Raw genomic sequence first — 13,788 nt, 5'->3', positions numbered from 1 at the left:
TTTTAGGCTTCACTTAAGAAAGAGCAAAAGAGGAAGCTGGGTGTGGTAGTGCACACCTGTAAACCCAGCAATGAGAGGCTGAGGTGGGAGGGTAGGAAGTTTCAGGCCAGCCTGGGCTACACAATGATACTCTCGAAAAACAACCAAAACAAAAGAATAAAAGGGGGAATATGTACATTCTTTGGAGATGGAGCAGGGTTCCTACCTAAGTTCTCAAATAAGGTCTTGGGGCAATTCTTAGATTAGGAAGCAGTGCCTATCTAACTTTTCAAAAGATACCCGTTCATAGCCATGGTCTTCAGTCAGTGAGTATGATAACCAGGAGGCACAGCCCAGCCTACATGGTCAGCACTTATCAAACACACAGTGACAAAAGGTGGAGTGACAGGGAAGCACGTGTCCCCTTCCTAGAGCCTGATCAGTGGTTTCCAGGGCTGAAGGGCTGAGCATGTCCCAGTGCCGCCCGCAACTACAGTCCACTGTTTGGAAAGTGCTGAACTAGGGGACATGTAACAATGTGCCAATGAGACTAATGTGGTGGCTTCTGCTTTAATCCCAGCACCTGGGAGGCAGAGGCAGGCAGATCTCTGAATTCAAGGCCAGCCTGGTCTACAAAGCTACAAGGTGAGACTGTGTCTCAAAAGAAAGAGAAAAAAAAAGCCATAATGTAAAATTCATGGCAATCAGCCAAAGTCATATTAAGATTTAGGACATAAATGTTTTAGTTTCAAATACAATAGATAAAACAAAAAAGAGGATCTAATACAAATGATCAAATTAATTTAAAAAGCTGACATATATGAAGACTTACTCTTTCATTTTATTTTATTTTTTTGGAGACAGGATCTCACTTTGTAACCCTGAGTGCTGGGATTAAAGGCAGTATTACCATGCCCAGTGAAGACTTATTCTTTAAAGGTAGATGGGAAAATGCAATGTCAAAAATGATCATCAGTAGGACTGATTGGAACATAGGAAGAAAACCTAAATGATATAGAAACAAAGAAGTAAAACAGCCACAGACAAAAGTAACAGCTAAACACACCAGCTTCCACAGTGCTCATTACTGTATTACAGATCAGGGAGTTACTTAGTGTGTTCAAGTCTCACTGGCAGGGAGTGAATAAGACCACCACTGAGAAATATTTAGTACAGTTTCTAGCACACAGTAAGCCCGGATAGACATTAGTTGTTAATGTCATTATCACAGCCAATGTCAGCACTGGTCTCTATGACCGAACAGTCTTATGATCTATGACAGCATGAGCATTGATAAAGGACCAGGAAAAATAACCCAGGTGATGTACAATTGGACCACATTACTTCATCACAAACTTGACAACTAGCCAGGGACAGGTGGTAATCATGGAAATCAGTATCACCAATTGTAAGAACCAGAAAAGCCTCATGACACTTGAACTGTTTCCCAGAACATGAAGGAAAAGCACCATAACTTGTGTTTGTTTCATATCCATTCCACATACAGCAAGAGATAACTTCTATTTCGCTTACCTGAATTTTCAAATTTACCCACATAGAGCTTGTGCTTTATTTTAAGTTATTTTTAATGTATTATGGCATTGGGCTTAGCCCAAGGCCTTATACATAGTAGGCAAGCAATCTATTACTGAGCTACATCTCCAGTGAAGAAAGTTGTGTAAGAAGACACATGCAGAACCAGGACTGAGGCAGATACAGTATCCCAGATTCACACAGGCATTATGCACCAGGCACAGCTGGCTTTATGGGTAAGAGAGCTACTTCAAACTCGCAGAAAGACAATCTGAAAATTACACGCACATTGAGCCCAGCCTCACTTCTACTGCTTGGCTACAGAGTCCTGGAGTTATGGCTAGCACAACTGATGATGTGAATTTTACTGTCATTTGTTTTCAAACGATTTAAATGTAAATGTATGGCCATAGTTAGTGGCTACCACCCAGTCAGTGCAGTTCCAGAAGGGGAAAGAGAAAGAAGGTTCCATTTGGTGCTTTCAAGATACTTAGGAAACACTGGTCAGTTGTCTTCACGATAGGATAAAAATCTGGGTAAAACACTTATATTAAATCTAACATACTATTAGAAGAATGTGCAGTGATCAATGGCTGGGACTTTTCTCTAGTATTGCAAAGGCAACTTAATACACAGAAAACTAAATGTAATTCACAACCTAAGTTATAAGAGGAAAGCCTCTAATAATCTGTTGTCACAATCTGAGGATTCATCAGTACATTCAGTCATTCTTAGCCTGATGAGAGCCACTGAATCACAGGGGAAGCTGAAACACCCAGGATGTCACCACTAAAAGCAGAAGCAGCAGATACACCCGCTGTAATTTGCCACCCTTTATGGCAATAGAAAATGTGAAGAAATAGGTTATCACCATTACATAAAAGGAAAAACTGTAAAGAAAGTCAGGTTAAGCTATGAAATGTAAGAATTACTTTTGTTGATTAAAATATAACTTCAATCAAAAATGCTGATAATAATATATATTGTAAAAAAAAAAAAACTCTCAAGAAGTCAATGTAAAGTATTATAACATTATCCCCCAAGATTTGAGACTAAAGTCACCTAGTGTTGAGATTTCCTTTGAAATAAATCAAGTCAAACTCACTGGTAAATAATCCTCCAACTTTTTTTGCTTCTAGGTTACTTCACATAAACAGAATATATTCTCCTCTCTCAAACACACACACACACACACACACACACACACACACACACACACACACACACCCACACCCACACACCCACCCATTCAACCTATAATGATCACTGATACTGATTTCCTATTGGTCCAGCAACCAACCATGGCAGAACTAAATCTGTTCAGAAAAAGGCTAATTAATATTTATTATTTTCCTTATGTTGTGAAAAGAGGAATATTATGTTTCCTCTTGGAATATGTCCCTGAACTTTTAAAGGCTCAACCATATGGAAGAGATCTACAAGAGTATATGAAAAGGCCAGGATTTGGAATTCTAATTCAATTTCCCCTCATAGTTTAGTACAAGCCTATAGCAAACATTTATTTTTAGAGATATTTTCAGTGGGGAATTTAACAAAAGACTATTGTGTGCTTGACACAGTTAGGTCTCTTTGGTCCCATCTATACCAACTATATAAACATCAGGTTGGAATTAAATGGCTTTAAACTTAAAATCAACTATTTCCAGATTACAAAATCTATTCCATACTTATCAGCACATACAAGTTCTAAAGTGAGTTACAGCTGAGTTCAAATGTGAAATCTGCAATTTCAAGTGTTCCCATAGAGGAACTCCCCCTTGGAGCCTAGCTACCTAATACTGATTGTCCAAGAACGCCATATAATGTTTTCATTTCCTCTTCCAACAAAACAATTTTCATCTGCACTGAGTGAACTCCCTGCTACATGGTTTCTGATGAAAAGCAGATGGCTGTTGGCCACATCATTTGCCACCATTTTCTTATTAAATAGGTCTGACATTTTCTCTAAGTGAACAAAGTCACAGAGAGCTCGCAGCCTTCGCCAATCACCATGAACATCTCTGTCATCATTTGTGATGTGTATGGATAGGTCTATAAAATGCAAAAGCAATCAAGAAATTGTCTGTGAACAGTAGTGTGGTGGTTTTAAAGCATTGTCCACTAATCCTAAGACCGGCCCCTCCTTAAAAGTGAGGGGTAAAACAAAAAAACCCCTGCTAAAAACAGGTAGTTAGTTCTTTCTTAGAATAGGGGTCATGACTCACTTCTAGCGAACAGGATGTGGTGGCACAAGGCTGAAGGCATGGCACAAAGGTGACAGAGCTCCCAGGCTGGCTGCTGGGACATACTCACAAAAATAATTTAAGGAGAGGAATGATGCACTTCCACACAGGTCTAGAAACTGTGTCCCAGGATCATTGGCTCCACCGATTCTAGGCTGATGCTGAAGCCGAACATGAGAGCTGCACAGAGGGGGAGGCTGCTTTCCTCGCGGTCTGGAGGAAGTGGGGAGGCAGGAATCAAGACAGGTCCTTTGCAGACACGTCCTGGTGAACCAGTCCCCAGGGTGACCCATCTGAGAGTGTCTACAAATTCGCCAAGTAACACTCCTGACAGCAGGAGCACTCCCGACAGCAGGAGCATTCCAGACAGCAGGAGCACTATCGATAGTAGATAAACACTTAGGGAATGAGCTTGTGGGGAAAATTCATATTCAAAGTAGAATAAATCACCTATAAAGCCTACTTACCCCCCAACCAAGGCCACAGCCCAGAGGTGGCATCAGCCTCCAGCACTGAGACTGAAAGGCTCTTCCTACTACTCTAGCCCCTAGGTTCCGAGCTTCCCCAGCAGACACCCATAGAACATACATATCACCTACACCAAGCAAATTTGAAAATTGCAGGTGCATTAAAAAGAAAAAAAAAAGCCATGTTTATTTTAAGCACTGGGCTTTAAGTTTATAATGCAGCAATGGGAAACTGGAACATGAGGATTATTCTACACAATTCAGCTAGCCTAATTTTCCATTTCAAACTATAAACAATGAAAACCTGTGTGTATACCTGGTTTCAGTCAATGTACCCTAGAAACACTTCATTGTCCTGAGCTACTGGCTAGCCTCTCTGCTACCCACCTTCTAAGTTGGAAGCCCGAGCCTCCTCCTTCACTCTCGATAGCTCTCAACAGCTGCTTTTATTAAACACCTTGGCTTGTGAACTTATGACTGCTAACATATGCTGCCTCGTTTTAAATCAATGAACAAATGGAAATTGCCTCAAGAGGCTGTTCTAGGTTCTGAAGCCACAAATCAGTTCATGGTGTTCTGATGGAGTCATTCGAACGGGTCATCAGGCCCAACTGACCATGTCGAAACAGTTACTGCTCCTTCTAATGAATCCTGGGAGGGGAAACGGCCTAATTACTAAAATAAAGTTTATCTTTACGAACCACAGGCCTGAGAAGTTAGAGGCTTGGAAGGGACCTGGATATAGTATTGTTATTTTCCAACCATGGAGATATTGACAATCCAGGTAAATAAGGCAGAGGCAGGCAGTGGATCTCTGTGAGTTCAAGGCCAGCCTGGTGTACAGAGTGAGTTTCAGGACATTCAGGGTTATATAGTGAATCCTGTCTTGCAAGACCAAAAAAAGAGAAGAATTTTAAACTGATTGCATTTTGAGTTGGGTGGGTTATCAGCCTGCTACCATACAGCAGGAATGTCAAATTCAAATTTGTAAGCATTTTATAATTTTGTTAGTATTTTATAGTTAGAACAACAAAATGTACGCCATATATATAGCTATTAAATAGTCTGTCTTTCACATTTTAGTTAAATAATAAATATAATAAATTAAACCACAGGAATCCATAGATAACAATTGTGGAAAACAAATATAGCTATTCTGTTTCTACCAGAGGAAACAGAATTGTCAGTAACATTAATATCTAAGGCAGTTACTTCAAATCATTTGTAAATTCTTAGGCCCAGCAATGATGCATGACTGGCTAGAAGCCAATATAACTAGTTGGTGGGAACTATGAGCAGAATCTTGGGTGTCTTTGTTCTTGCTAGTTATGCAGGGAGCTCAGTTAGATTGGAAACAATTACAGCCTGTCTCAATTTGGAGAGCAAATCAAAGAGGCTGGCCTAGCTCTAATTCCTTCAGGGTTACATTCACAGTCCTGGGGGTGGGGAGTGATCTCGCTTGTCAATGTGAAGAAACACAACTTTAAAAGACGGGACTCAGGAATCGACAGGCAGCAAAGATGAGGGGTGGGAGTGACTTGGCTGGCAGTATAAAACATTCATAGCCCCAGTATCCCTACACTCAATCCTGGGCCTCCCTTGCAGTTAGCAGGGCATATAACAAAATCAGAGAAAAATGACTGTATACCAAGATCACTAGGAAAGCCCTCTGACTCCCACATAAAACCACAAATCTGATGGAGGCTGTGATGATTTATCTTCTTAACTGGATGAGGAATGCCTAGGAGGTTTAACGAAGCTGTGTTCAGGAGGGTTCTGATCTAAGGAATGGTTTGACTCCTGGGAAGTAGAATTCTGGAATAGGTCGGGGGAGCCACTGGACATGGAGTTTTATCTTACCCTTCCTGTCATAGTGTCACTGTCACTCTTCCTCCCATCCAACAAGGTCTGGGGCCCTCTGCTCTGCTTCCTGGCTACCATAATTTCACACCACACGTTCCTGCCACCATGATGTTCTGTCTCATCAAAGGCCCAGAGTCAAACAGCCAAGGACTATGGACTGAGATCTAAGCAGCTAAATATAGTCCTAATACATACAGGAAATACACCTGGCTTTTCCCACTCAAATCTACTTTGCCTCAAAGTTATGTGTCCTCTTGGCATATCCTTAAATAGGTAAATGACAAATAATGTTGAGTCACTTTTACCCACCTCCTATTCCACTCCCCAATTTTTAGAAAGTAAGACAGATGTGTTTGTTTGTGTGTGTGCATACATACATACATACATACATACATACATACATACATACACTTTTTTTTTCCTCAAGAAGGAATGAACACACAGTAGGTAGTTTCCCTATAGCAGAGGGCAGAATTATGGCTGCCTTGAGAGATGGATGAGAAAGCAATGGTTTTAGTCCTTCTACTAACACTTAACCACAACTATGGACAGTATCTAGAACTCAGAAGAAACTAGAAACCACTGCCTGACATGCTCCTATCACTTCTATTGGAGAAGACAACACCCAGTCATGGGCAGAGGCATCATCATGAACGTACTCCATGCTGTTCACACGACAGACCATCTTCCTTTCCTTAGGCATCAGGCTGAGCTACTCTAGGTTACAGGACCATTTAAGAAACAAAGGCAATGTAAGCCACTGTAATCCCAATGAGGGCTTCAGAGCAGAGGTGGGATGTTCCCATTCTCCCAAAGTTTTCATTAAGTTGGCTATCGTCACTCACAGCTCTAGATCAATCATCAACTTGATCAAAACTTCAGCAGCATTTTCCAAAGTAGAAACAAAAGAAAGACTAGAGAAGGAAGAAGCCAGGAATTCTACTCATTCTATGTCAACTTAAAAGAACTATTAATGATTTTTTTTTTTTTTTTTTTTTTTTTTTTTTTTTTAAAGAAAAGAATACACCTCATCAGGAGCATGACAAAATGTTTTGGCAAATTTCTTAGGTTAAAGCCCACAAAAATCCAGGCAAACCAGTAGCTATTCTAGACCAATACCCTTGATGTAACAAGGACTTCTCATTTAGCAGTCACTGAATGAAGAGCTCTACAGCTGACAAGGACCATATGGCTCAGAGTCCAAGTGCACAACGGAACACAGCACTCCGTGTCCTGGTTCTGGTAAGAACTTGCCTCAAGAACAGCCGTAAGAGCCTCAGTGGATTCTGCAAAAAGTGCAGGAATCAAGCCAGGGACAAGGAACAATATTCACAGAAAACTTAATACCAATCAGTAACTTCCAGAGGGAATTCTCTGTGGTAAGTAGCAGCACTTGGGGAAGCGAGGCTGGCAGTAAGGAAAAAAGGAATGAGTTTAAACAGACCATCATAACAAAACAGCTTCCAAACATTTAGAATCAAACCTGTAGAGCCAGAAATGGTGGTCATCTATACTGACTTTATATGAGTAACCAGTCTCTTTTTAGCTTCCAAACAAATGGCAACCCCACAGAGCGTCACCATTTACTTCAGCAGCACATATGTTTGAACTACACATCCAAATTACTGACTCATATGCTGGTGACTCAATTGTACTAAGTTAAAGACTCCAGAAAAAATTATGCACTATGGAAAAAGACAGGGTATGCTCTTTGAGAATGTCACTAAATGCCTTGTGACATGTTGGACAGCTTTCAATGCTGGAGTGAGGAGTGAGTGGAGTAGCCAGCCGCACCCTACCCAGCACATTTCCTGGGGGCACTTCCTCCAGCTCTTCCAGCTCCCTTCCCATCAGCAGATACAGGTTCTCCAAAGTACAGCATGCCATGTGGGGGACGGGAGGCAGGTCCTCTTGTGGCGCTGAGAAGCCTAGTGGAACCTGTCAGAGAAAAATGATAAAACCCAGTGAGGAGATGAGTGAGATATCACAGAGTCCTCAAGTTTTGAGTTAGCAGCAAGACACTGTGTAGTTACCGTTTGTATCTACCTAAAACACATAAAGCTGAAATGTTATTTTCCATTCTCCATGGGTTATGATAAAAAGAAAAAAAATCACATTGATGAGTAACTTCTGAAATACTAAAACCTCTCACATATTTAAAATGTGTCTAAATCCTCACCTAGAAGCTTTGAGATTAAAAAATCCTTCTGTGACCCAGTAGTTCCCCTTGTGCTGGTCCAGAGCCCTTTGTTAGTATAGATGAGCGTTATTCCACGCAACAGTTTTCATGACTATACCATGCTTGTTCCAACATTCCTTATTACCATTATTATTTCAAATTGTTGGGATCTTCTGAAAATGTTTTGAAAAACATTCAACAAGAACTGTACTAGTGCCTTGAGACACATGAAAATAACCAGTAAAAACACCATGAAAAAGCTGAGCACCTGCTAGGTACGTATGCCACACGGTTAATCTGAACGGGAGCATATGTTGAAATACTACGAAAACTGAAGAAAAGACAAAACACACATGCATAAACACACACACACACACACACACACACAAAAACAGCAGTTATGAGCCCCCTCCTATATTATTAAGGTTGTCTTGTATAATTCAAGGTATGAGTTTCATAGGTGTTCAGAAATATATCTTCCATATCCAAGTCCCCAGGAAATATTTCGACCAACCAATGCATCTTTGGTGCCCACAGGTCCAAGGCTAGTACTAAGATGGAATAAAATATCTCAGATCTAACGTATGAGGTCAAGACAACTCACTTCACAAGCAAAGAGTGACTGACGGAAAAGGAACAAAGCAAGAAAACTCAGGGAGGCTCAGAACAAAGGCAGACTTGGAAACCCCAGGAAAGAGATGGCTTTTTGACCTGACACACCTCAATGTCCATGTTCTGAATGACTGCAACTCTCAAGAGCAGCTCTAAAGACAATATGGTGGGAAATCTAAAATGCAAGCAACACCCCAAGCCTGCTGGCAAGGCCTATAATCCAGGTACTTGGGAGGATGAGGCACAAGGATCACAGCTCAAGGCCTGCCTAGGCTACAGAATTAGCTCAGGGCTATCCTAGGTAACTCAGTGAGACCCTGCCTCAAAATAAAAAGTAAAAAGACTGTGGTTGTAGCTCGGTGCCTGCCATGCACATCCCTGGTCCAATCTCTGGTAGTGTGTGCACACTGCACAGGTGCATTCTCTTTCCCCCCACCCTGTCTCAGAAGCACATCTTTTTTTCTAGTTGATTCTTCAAAAGAGAACAGCCCATCAACACCCTTATGATAGCAATGTTAAATCCCAAGGACACCCAGATAAGTCAGACCCAGACCCAGAGTCTTAGAAACTATGAGCCAATAACCTGCACTTTTCTAAACTGCCAGATATGTTATGCTCTGTAACACACAGCAACAAAAAATAGCACAAAGGACATGGGTAGAATCTCAGTAGGACTAACTCCATAGTGGGTCTGAGATATTCCACATATCCTTTTTAAAGAGCACATTAGACTGGGATTCCCATGGCTCGACTCCACGGCTGAGCTGTAGATACACATGAGCAACCGGTTCGTTCCAACGTAGTCTTAGCGATAGACAACACAGAGGGCAGTGAACTCATGGGATTTGCGACAGCCAGTAAGTCAGTGCTTCATAGAACAATCCCTATCACTGGGACAGTTTAGAATACATGACTCTCAGAGACAAGCTAAGAACTTCTAAGCTTGCAGCAGATATGCAGGCTGTAATACTTGTAGCTTCCCACAAAACACAAGTTTCTGCACAATAAGTACTGTGCTCTGTCACACAGCCTAGCAAACCCTGCCAACCATCGCACAGCACTGGAGATTCCCTTTATCTCCTACCTGCATCTAACTGCATTGTCCTGGTCACCTACAGATGAGCTCCTCTCATGAGACCAGGTGTGTATGTGCTTGCGGGATCAAGTCACTCAACTGTTGAGTTGCTTCTTGCTGATCCTGCCTGGCGCTCTGGTGTCTTTCTCATCCATGTTTAATACCAATGCCTATGTCATGTGTCCCCTGGTAATTCTGGCCTATGGCCTCTCACGGCCCTGGCCCAAGCATTTCTCCATGCTGGCTGGCCATCAGCTCTCAGACAGGCCTGAACAGACTCCAGGCTATGCGGGTGGCACTTTCCCACCTGCTTGCTTCCTATACTGTTTGCTCGAGTCATTGGGATTTTGGCTCTGTATGCTTCTTGAAGATCGATCATTGCCTTGGCTCCAGAATAACATCTACATCTACTTCCCTCCATCCCAAAGTGACTCTTACCTAGCTTGATGTGCAAAAATGCCCCAAAGCTTTCACCTGCTTTTAAGGTTCCTACATGCTACCACAGAAGCCTTTACGCAAAATGTTGCCAACAGTTGACCCAGGAATTGGGGTGCCTTTTAAGCATTCACCCATTCACCACCACACCCAGCCAATCTGAAAGTTACCAGATTCTTAAAACAATGCCCTTGAATTTTACTCCTAACTCTTACCCGTTGTAAAAACTCAACAGGGCTGTACTTGGGTCCCAAGACAAAAATTTTCTGTCCTCTTCGAGCTATGCCACTGAACACACGAGCAAATGCAATGAAGGCCTCTTGGCTGCTTTCTTCCTGGGGTGCAGGTTGAGGGCTGACTCTTGCCACGTCTGCCTCATCACCTGCCAGGCACAAAAAGATATTCAGTGCCATCACTTCAACCCAGGAGCTGTTTGTATATACGGAAGAAATAGTGAATATGAGTATTTGGTCCAGGAATAGAAACAATACTGATAAAAACTATGACAAAAGTTAAAAGGTAAGGCACAAGGTACCAGGAAAGCAGAAATGTCCAATACTTTACACCAAAGCCACTTTAGGAAGGCTGTACCTCTTGGTTCATCTTCCTGGGGACTTGTTTCAAGGGCACCTCCATCCTGGGTGGGACCCTGTGGTGCCTGCCCCTGTGCTCCTGCAAGCCTCTCTGCGTGTCTCTGTCGTGCACGTTCACGTCTCTGGGCCATTTCTTCTTGAGTGAGAGGCCTATAGGATGTCACAAATATGTTACGATCTGGCAGCACCAAATACCTCTCAGCCCCTTCAAGAAGAAAAAGTGCTTATATGGCCACAGAGGTGACAATCAGTCCCAACTGTCCCCAAAGAGACGCTTCTCCAAGTTCCCTCCAGCAAAACAATAAGGGGAGCGGTGCACAAGTGCCCACGGCCCCACACAGAACCAAGTGCAGAACACAAAACCTTCCACAGACACTCAATAGCTCCTCTGGTAGAGGCCAACAAGGAGGGAAAAGAAAATGGCTACAGGCAGCAACACTTGGAACACCCTGAGAAGTATGCAAAAGGCCATGATAAGAAATGAGGTTTTCTTTTTTAAGTTCAAAAGTATGTCTTCATGGAGAACAAAGGTTCACAGGGAAGACTGTGATGTCAGGCTGAGAACTCACAATCCAGCAGCACTAAAATGTCAAATTCAAACTATCAGCCACTGTTAGACACGGGAGATATCAAGGAAAGGCAGTGTGTAAGTGGGTAAGTGTTTGCCGGGAGTCAGTCTAAGGAGAAGGAGCAGCCATTCACAATCACAGAATAATGCTTGTTTCTCTCTCTCTTTTTTCCCCCATGAAAAGTGACTCTTATTTCTACCCAGATACAAAAGGTACTTGGAGATTTAATACTGCAAAAAGCCCTATGAAAGGGAGGGTTGAAGCTGGGCATTTAACTTAGGCATTTTGGGTTTGGAAGGAGAAACCAGGCAAGTGAAGAGGCTACAGGACTGGCCTCCCTTTCAAGCAGACATTCACATGAACCCCCCTGTTAGTTCAACCACACACAGAGCTGGACAATCCTGGCCCTAAGTTGGTAGAATCTGGCATATTTAGCATATACTGGGGCTGAGCATCCAGACCGCTGGGACAACCATTTCTGTTTCACACTGCTAGGGACACCTTGAAGCCAGCCTCAGCCTCTTCTCCCAGCCGCCTTGCCTCTTTCCTCTCCTTTCTGTTTGAGCACCAGTGGCTGTGCACACAGACAGGCACTGTGTCTTTTGCTAAAAGAATGCCTAAGAGTATCATCCATGATTGGTGGTACATACATGTAATTAATCCCAATGCTGAGGAAGTGGGGACAGAGGACCCCAGCCTAACCTAGGAGGCAAGCTATATATCAGTGAGAAATCCCCCCCCACACACCTGTAAGTATGAATTAAAATACAAATGTAGAATACAGTATTCATTGTTTATTATCATTAGTTTAGAGTACAGAAATAGAAATAACAACACAGTAGTGTCTGAAGAGAACTGTTCTCCTTAATGGGCTCATCACTTGTCTATATACCATGCTTACCACTTCACACATGTTACAGTTCATATCCATCACAGCAACTGAAGACATCAGATAGTATACAGCCACTTTATATTCAGGGAAACAGAGACTTAGAAAGCTTAAGAAAGTTGACTCAAAGTTAACTGAATACTACATGAGCTATAATTCAACTACAATTTGTTGGGTCCAAATTCCAGTCACCATCTTTCAGTTGGCAAAAATGAAAAATCACCACTTTAAGAAAAAGCAATTTAAATTTAGCTCTGGTTAGAAAAGAAATACAGTTTTCACCTTTTATTAAATCCTAAAGTCCAAGTTCATGACATTCTCTAAAGTCACCATTTAAGTTGATATTCGGTATATACACCGAACTCAGGAGTCTTGGGGCAGGAGGCGTGGTGAAGTTTGAGGCTAGGGTTTTCATTTTTGTTTGTTTTTATCAACCCGATACAAGCCCGTCATCTGGGAAGAGGGAAATTCAATTGACAAATGCTTCCATCAGCTGGCCTGCAGGCAAGTCTGTGAGACATTTCCTTGATTAATGACTGATGTGGAGGGCCCCAGCCCACTGTGATAGTGCAGGTGGTCTTGGGTTATATAAGAAAGGCTGAAGCAAACCCTGAGGAGTAAGTAAGTAATCAGAGTTGCTCCATGATATCTGCTTTAATCTCCGCCTCCAGGTTCCTGACACGAGTCCCTGCCCTGACTCCCTCCATATGGACTGCAGCACAGGAGTATACACCAAGACACTCTTTCCTCCTGGAGTTGCTCAGACCTGGTGTTTATCGTAGCAATAGAGAAAACTAAGACACCTGAGCTACATAATTAGGTCTTAACTAAAATAAGTAAATAGGTACATACAAACCAGGCCGAAATAATGAGCATTTCTAGTGATCAGTTAGTATAAAATACATAAATGACTGCTATTTAGTCACTCACTGATGAATACCTATTGTGCCCTACACTGTTATAGATAACTGGGATGCTAGGAGAGGGAGCAAAGCACTGGGATGCTAGCACAGGGAAATCCACAGGAGTCAGTTAAGTATCTGTTAGACATCCAGTATTTACTCAGAACAAAAAGGAATTATTTGCAAGAAAGCAGGGCTCTGTGGGTAAGGTATTAGCCGAGGGCAGTGAGTTAGCTAGGTTACAGATAACCACCACCTCCTGAACAGAAAGCAGCCCCCAGCACTAGAGGAGACCAGAGGAGAGAATGTTGATTGGAGACTGAATATTATGCTGGCACATAGATTTGGTTGAGAAAGGAAAAAAAGCCAGGAACAGAAGTCCGTTCAGCTTCAGGCTGTCATGCACAATGACCACACTCTGGCCTCTGATTCTGGTGAGAGAAACAGGT

The 13,788-nt window shown here is 42.3% G+C and overlaps 1 protein-coding gene across 1 annotated transcript in view; it reads right to left on the bottom strand.

Moving 5' to 3' along the window:
- Efl1 (elongation factor like GTPase 1) overlaps window positions 1–13,788 on the bottom strand; it is a 111,340-nt gene that overhangs the window by 61,100 nt on the left and 36,452 nt on the right. The window contains exons 13-15 of the mRNA XM_051206602.1: window positions 10,978–11,129; window positions 10,602–10,768; window positions 7,885–8,023 (exon numbers count right to left, since the gene is read on the bottom strand). Coding sequence (XP_051062559.1) covers window positions 7,885–8,023; window positions 10,602–10,768; window positions 10,978–11,129 — 458 coding nt within the window. The remainder of the gene's footprint in view (window positions 1–7,884; window positions 8,024–10,601; window positions 10,769–10,977; window positions 11,130–13,788) is intronic.

This window comes from Phodopus roborovskii, unplaced genomic scaffold (assembly GCF_943737965.1).
Source record: "Phodopus roborovskii unplaced genomic scaffold, PHOROB, whole genome shotgun sequence".
NCBI lineage: Eukaryota > Metazoa > Chordata > Mammalia > Rodentia > Cricetidae > Phodopus > Phodopus roborovskii.
Note: the sequence above shows the minus strand (reverse complement) of the source record. Positions and strands in the feature narration are given on the sequence as shown.